This window comes from Aplysia californica, unplaced genomic scaffold (genome assembly GCF_000002075.1).
Source record: "Aplysia californica isolate F4 #8 unplaced genomic scaffold, AplCal3.0 scaffold00074, whole genome shotgun sequence".
In the NCBI taxonomy this organism is placed as follows: domain Eukaryota; kingdom Metazoa; phylum Mollusca; class Gastropoda; order Aplysiida; family Aplysiidae; genus Aplysia; species Aplysia californica.
The window spans coordinates 422440-429839 of NW_004797344.1; the positions used below are offsets into that span (position 1 = coordinate 422440).

Sequence of the window (7400 nt, forward strand, 5' to 3'; positions counted from 1 at the left end):
TGTGTCCGTTACAATCATAAAACGACTTAAAAGATCTGTAGATTAATGTCAAAGCATAATGAAAGCGGGGAAGATTATATCTTTATTGAGGAAAAAGCTCTACTCTAGGGGCAACTGTGATCCACGAACCAGACGCTTTTCCTATACCGGCCGAAAGAAATGTTAAGCAACATTTTGCCATCAGCTTGTTGAAGACAAAAGAGTAAATCTGTGGATTTGTTTAAAACGTTGCATCCAACTCCGGTGGCATGTAGTAAAACTTCAAAGCATAAACTAAGCCACTTATTTCCCAGTTAAACAAGGTTCATATCGACCAAGACCATGATTGATTCATTATTTTCACCACCGTAAGTAAAACAAAAGAACTGCCAACTGAACAAGGAATTCGTATTATGTCAAAAATTGTGACTCAAAAATTGGCTCTCAGAAATGCTAAACATTGCATTCAAATACACTGTTTCAACATTTTCCCCCTCTTAGAAGTCTTTTGTGTCTATTAAAGCCAATTATTTTCTTCCGGACCATAATAAGTCAGCTTGGAGCCTAAACAACAACGCTCTCTCCAATGTCAATCTTCTGGATAATCGTCTTGTAAAAATCTGCAACTTCTGGCCTGGGCCAAACCTTAAATTCGGATGTTACATTAATCTGAAGATATCCCGGGGAAGACGGACTATATGTGCCCCAGGCTGCTGCCCCCATAGGCACAGTGTGAGTTGGGTTGCCGGTCTTGGCAAAGTTGGTCCACATTTCTACCACTTGTTTAGAGACAGCAATGTCGGCCATAGAAGGGACAAAGTCTTTGTCGTAGAACGGTTTGTGCTGAATATCTAAGACGAAGCGGATCTCGTCAGCGTGGACAGCAGATATCCACGGAGCCATCTTACTGAAGCTTGGTCTGTGGCTGAACTCGTACAGGTAGTGTCTCTTTTCTGCTGCATGCATGGCTACGTTCTTGAGTTCAAGGATGGTAGGCCCAGTAAAAGAGAAATCACTCGCCATGCCCACAAGTTCTGCTGTACGCGTATGCTCATCGTGTCTGTTTGTGGTGTAAGTTGATTCCAGAATTTCGGAGAGTTGCTTCTCTGTAAGATTCGGAAATTGTACAATAAGATAGCGAATAGAATCAGGTAAAGATACGCTCTTGAAAAGAGGAACAAGACCTCCCATTTCATCAAAGTTAAATCCATTGATTGTTTCCAGATGGTTGAATTCTCCGCGAGCTAAAAGCCTGATTGGTAAGTCAGGCAAAAATCCAAAGGTGCGTTCTACTCTGGGGGCAACTGTGATCCACGAACCAGACGCTTTTCCTATACTGGCCGAAATGTTAAGCAACATTTTGCCATCAGCTTGTTGAAGACAAAAGAGTAAATCTGTGGAATTGTTTAAATCGCTGCATCCAACTCTGGTGCCAATCAGGCGAGCTACCATGCGAGCAGAGACTTTATTCGCAGGGTGCTCAGCTGCCCATGGACTTAAAGACACCCCACTCTGCATGATGGCTCTTTGGAACAGACCCTTTGCTAAGGGAGATAGTATTAAAAGAGAAATACTAGAGGACCCAGCACTTTCGCCGAAAACGGTCACCTGATAAGGGTCACCACCAAATGCCGCGATGTTACCCTTAACCCATTTGAGTGCTGCTATCAGATCCAACATCCCATAGTTCCCCGGCATTGCGTCGTCTTCGGTTGATAAAAACCCTAGCACATCTAGTCGATAATTCACGGAGACCACGACGACACCCTTAGTCGCCAAAGCGCTGACGTCATAGTGAGACGCAGCGCCCACCATATAACCACCACCGTGAATCCAAACCATCACCGGCAGAGGAGCAGGTGTGCTCTTTGTCACTGGGGTGAAAACGTTGAGGTATAAACAGTCTTCACTTGACGGAGTGTACCCATTTCCGAAAGGGTAATTTTCCATATCTACCTGAAGACATTCATCACCAAAAGTTAGGGCGTCTTTCACATCAGTCCACGTTTCAGGGGGCTGCGGGGGCTTGAATCGCAGAGACGCTGTATGATAGATATCGTAGTAAGTGATAGGAACAATGGAAAAGTGGGAGAAGGGACGTGTAGTTTGACACATACCACTGTTGGTCTGCGTGTGTGCGCGCGTGAAGGGGAACTAATGGAATCGGATAGAGAGGGGATGTTAAGGGTTTAAGCGTTTTATTTTGCTTTGTTCTGTTTTCGGAGGGGTTTCCTGTTAATCATGTGTGTCGTGCAAGCGCTAGCGCGCGTGTGTCTGTTTGTTCACACACACACACACACACACACACACACATATATATATATATATATATATATATATATATATATATATATATATATATATATATATATATATATATATATATATATATATATCCAAAGAAACAGTACATAAGGCTTACAATTATATTGTGTTTTTTTGTGTGGATTAGGCAGAGTCAACTGGGCTACTGATTTTTTTAAAAATCCATTACTTTCCCTGAGGTTTGGATATGCCAAAGCACTCGGTTATTTCTCATTGAGGTAAACGTATAGGCTTGTTGATCATTCTGTGCGGGATACAGAGGAAGTAGTATGTCGCAAGTATAATTTATTATCCCTTACAATTCCTGTTTTCAAGAAAAAGCTGAATATACCATTGACCTCCCACGGTATAGGAACCGGAGAGCCTTGTTAAAAACTCATAGCCTTCTATTAAATAATATTTGTCATAAATGAAAATTGATGAATTTACCCTTTTGTGAGAATAAACACTGAAACATACTTACAACTATTACAAGTAAGGCAGTAAGGATGGGGTATTAATTAATTACTTATCTGAGCGGCCAGTCTTTCAATAGTAAAAGAAAACAATTTCTTCACAAGTTTTTGTTTGTAGGAAAAAAAAAGTCTGAACTGAAAAGACAAAATCTCTTCCCGTATGTAAGGGGTCATCATGATACCTGTTATAATTGTATATAATTAATTTAGAATCAATAAAGAGGACAGGGTGAAATACCTGTTGGTGGTTTGGCGTACTGGATGCCTAAAAAGTGAACCACTGGCGTGTTTTCTGTCCCAAATTCCACCTTCCCCCTGACAGTCCCGTAGCTGGTGTTGGCCATGAGGTAGACGTCCTCAATACTCCCGTGTCCTCCTTGTCCTCCCCCGTGAATACCGCTACTGCTCAACATGGACGTGTAGAGAGCCTGGAGTAACCATGCAGCCGCCATCGTGAATGGTGTACTCTTGCGTGCTTCCTACTGTAGATCAACTTACCATTATGGCGTCTGGACTCTTCAGATCCTTTTAAGTTATCAGGACAAGGCCCATTTCCCTTCACCCACACACTTACACACACACACACACACACACACACACACACACACACACACACACACACACACACACACACACACACACACACACACACACACACACAAGAACACAAACACGTAGGTACAACACAAACACACTAGAGCGCGCGCGCACACACACACACACAAGCACTCACACACTCACAAGCAAGCACAGAGAGAGAGAGACACACAGAGAGAGAGAGAGAGAGAGAGAGAGAGAGAGAGAGAGAGAGAGAGAGAGAGAGAGAGAGAGAGAGAGAGAGAGAGAGGGGGGGGAGAGAGAGAGCTACATTCAACTTATCAAACTGTTTACTCCGATTTGCAAGCAAAGACGCATCTGACAGAGAGTGGTTACCCCCAAGATAAGGGCAGCTACATTCTTGCAAATATCTTGGTTGCTTAGTAATTCCACTAGTTACTTCGTACTAATTGCGAAAGTAAAGGAAACATAAGGAAACGATAAAAAATTAATACAAACGAAAGGGTCCTCCGCAGCGGTTAATGTGCTAAGACACATGAACAATATCAAGCGATAATGATGACATTATGGCTTTTTGAATGGTGGTCTGTGGGGAGTATTCTTGTGCAAAATGCTATATCCTTAACATTATTATAATTTCTTGTGTCTGTTTTACGCTTCCGTCAACATAATTTAGACAATGAGGGAGGCAGGACGCTTCAGAACTGTTGCAACAACCAATGCTGAGAGGGATACAATAGGAACAAAGAGATGATAGTCGACGAAATAAACTTCGACACATGGAAAACAAACCCACAACCGTCTTGTGTATGGTGGAGATCCTAAAAGTAACACCATAGACTGGGTTGAAAACGAAGCGCTGTGTTGTAATTTGATCATATGTCACATGTTGATTCAATCCTCTATTTGATGAGCTTAGAAATAAACAGCCTCAAAAACCAGGCGGAGACTTTAATAAGAATAACAGTGATATACATAATATATTAATTTTGATATCATATACTTACGGAATTTCCCCCCCTTGTATCCTATAAGAGTGCAAGCAAAGATTGTTCTATATGAATGGACTGATCCATCCATGCCATGCTCATACCTGTGCCTGAACTGCATACGGGGAACTGCTGCTTTTTCTTTCCTAATCCTTACTATTGTCATTTTTCCTCTACTTCTTTTGTATGTTTGTCACTCTCTTGTGACCCACTATTTCCGGGATACCTTGACAGTCGAAGCAGACTTTATGTTGTTGAAGCTAGAGAGGTGAGCACAGTGAACCTGATTCCCTGTGTGGACTTTTCTGTTGACATCCACCCCTTGGCGCTCATATGACCTTATGCAGTTGCGAGCGCCGTAAAAATTCTACTACAACTACAACTAAAAATATTTTTTAAATCGCTAACTTTGCAATCGTTCACACTATTCGAAACGACTGACTTCCATTCAAATGAACACTAAAAACGGAGTCAAATTTTCTAAGGGTGCTCCCCACCCGTCCCATCTCCGCCACTCCGGTTTTTAGCAAGGGAAGACTGTGACAGAATTTAACTTCTGTACTTTAGAGTTAGAGAGAGACGAATGTGTACCGTTCAAGCGGGGAATATCTGTGTGTTGCAAGCCGTGGACGAATTGTGTTAGGCATTATGCGATGTGATCTGTTAATTTATTTAGTTGTATCATTCTTAATTGGCATAGAGCAGAAAATACAAAATTATTCTTGATAAGGCAACAAGCTATAAAACTGGTCTAAAAATGGATTTAACGAATGATTGAATCAGCAGGTGCACTTGGTGCAGATCCGTCCAATTTCTGAAGAACTGCCCAATAAAAATCAACTACTCTTGGTCTTTGCCACATTTTCTGCTTTGTCTGTGACGTGATAAACAGATAGTTTGGCGTTTCTGGACTGTACGGACTCCACATAGCGCCACCTATGGGGACACTGGATGTTGGGTTACCGGTTTTGGCAAAATTGGTCCACATTTCGATCATTTGCTGGGAAACCAAGATGTCTTCGGAAGTAGGGATGATACCTGCAGAATAAGGCTGGCCTCTCTGTACGTCCAGTACAAAGGCAACCTCCCCTCCATGGGTGGCAGAATTCCATTGAGGATTTGGGCTAAAACTTGACTCATGACTGTATTCATATAGGTAATGCTTTGGGCCGTTTGATGCTGTTTGTGTAACTTTGTTGATTTCAGTTAAAGTCGACGCAACAAAGACAATGTCATTTTGAGCATTCAGTGCCCCATTTAGCATGTTCTTTTCGCTTGATGTGTCTGTGATGTATTCGGATTTCACCAATTCGAATAGTGTAGCTTGATCTAGTTCAGAAAACTGTTTTAGCCATGCGTGAATGGTTTTGTCAACAATTTGTTCTGCAGAGCGAGCAGGTGCTGCTGAGAATGGAACAGCAACACTACTCCTTTCATCCGAATTGAAGCCTCGAATTGTGTTGACATCGTTGAACTGACCTCGGGAGAGTAATGTGATGGGCAGGTCCGGCAAAAAGCCAAAAGTTGTTTCAACTCTGGGACACATTGTCATCCCAGCATCCACTGCTCTGTTCACGCGGTCATACACTCTGAACAACCTGTTTGCGTCCACTCCTTGCAGGCAGGATAAAAGTTTAGATGAGTCGTCCAAATCGCTGCACTCGACAGCTGCTCCAATCAGTCTGGACATAGTCCTTGCCGAGACCCGATTTCCCGCATGTTGAATACCCCAGGGGCTTATGGAAACACCACTCTCCATGATCGCTCTTTGGAACAACCCTTTAGCTAGAGGTGAGAGAGTGAGTAAAGACACACTTCCACTACCTGCTCGTTCTCCGAAAATAGTTATCAAATTTGGGTCACCTCCAAAACCAGCAATATTTTTCCGAACCCATTTTAGAGCAGCAATCTGATCGAGCATCCCGTAATTTCCAGGCATAACGTCATCTTCCGTTGACAAGAATCCGAAAACATTGAGTCTGTAGTTTATTGAAACTACTACAACTCCTTTAGTCGAGAGAGAAATCACGTCATATTGGGAAGCTGCTCCTGCCGTGTAGCCCCCTCCGTGTATCCACACCATAACAGGCTGTGGTGAGCTGGATGCTTTAGGAACTGTGGTAAACACGTTGAGGTACAAACAGTCTTCACTTCTTGATAATACACTTGTATTTCTTATTCGTTGCCAGCATTCGTTTCCAAATTCCATGGCGTCTTTTGTTCCAGACCAAGGAGTTGGCGGCAATGGTGGTTGCAGCCGAAGATGTCCTACAAAATACAAAAAAAGAATAAAGCTTAACCCCCCAAAAAGCAAACCCAAAACAATTGTCACAAAACCGTATTACTAAACTTCATGAAAAAATCACATCTCGAAGACAGGAAGATGTCCCAGCTACAAAAGAGAAAAAAGAATATAACAAAACAAAACAAAACGTAACACAACAATTGTCACTAAATCGTATTACTTTACTTCGTGAAGAAATAGCATCTCGTAGGTAGAGATAATCTCACCATCTCACTTGCAGGAAACAAACTAGAAAACGTTGAAAACCCGACCTACCTTGGGATCGAGCTGGACAGACAGTTCTCATGCAAAAACCATATCTGGAACCTGAAGACGAAGGCCAACAAGAGACTTAACCTTCTCAGACGACTGGCTAGCACTTCATGGGGAGCGGACAAGGATGCACTCAGACAGCTATATGTTGGCTATGTACGCTCAGCCATGGAATATAACCTAACCTTACAGACAATCTGCAGCAAACCAACTCAGAGGTCTCTTGACAAAATTCAAAATCAAGCTGTACGATTTATCTCCGGAGCTTTGAGATCCACTCCAACTGCAGCTTGTGAAATCCACACGAACCTGGAACCCTTGGACTTGCGGAGAGAGGCAGCAGTAGTGGAGATGAATGAGCGCTACAAAAGACTAGAGAAAAACCACCCAAACAGGAAATTAATTGAACAGAGACGACCAAAGAAACGGATTCATGGAAGATCAATAGTTGACACAGCCACTGAACTAGCAGAAAAACACCATCTTCCATGTAACAGAGAAATGCTGAAACCTTTAGGACCAGAACTCCCCCCAAAC

General features: G+C 42.6%; 2 protein-coding genes across 2 annotated transcripts; both read right to left on the reverse strand.

Annotated features, from left to right (window-relative positions):
* Window positions 1-203: 203 nt before the first annotated feature.
* Window positions 204-1801, reverse strand: LOC101856791 (neuroligin-4, Y-linked). The gene has a single exon (XM_005094045.3). It carries the CDS (start codon window positions 1792-1794, stop codon window positions 544-546), a length of 1251 nt encoding a protein of 416 aa, XP_005094102.2. The 5' UTR covers window positions 1795-1801; the 3' UTR covers window positions 204-543.
* Window positions 1802-4642: 2841 nt separating this feature from the next.
* Window positions 4643-7315, reverse strand: LOC101857011 (neuroligin 4-like). The gene has a single exon (XM_013080087.2). The coding sequence runs from the start codon at window positions 6513-6515 to the stop codon at window positions 5070-5072; it is 1446 nt and encodes a 481-aa protein (XP_012935541.1). The 5' UTR covers window positions 6516-7315; the 3' UTR covers window positions 4643-5069.
* Window positions 7316-7400: the final 85 nt, after the last annotated feature.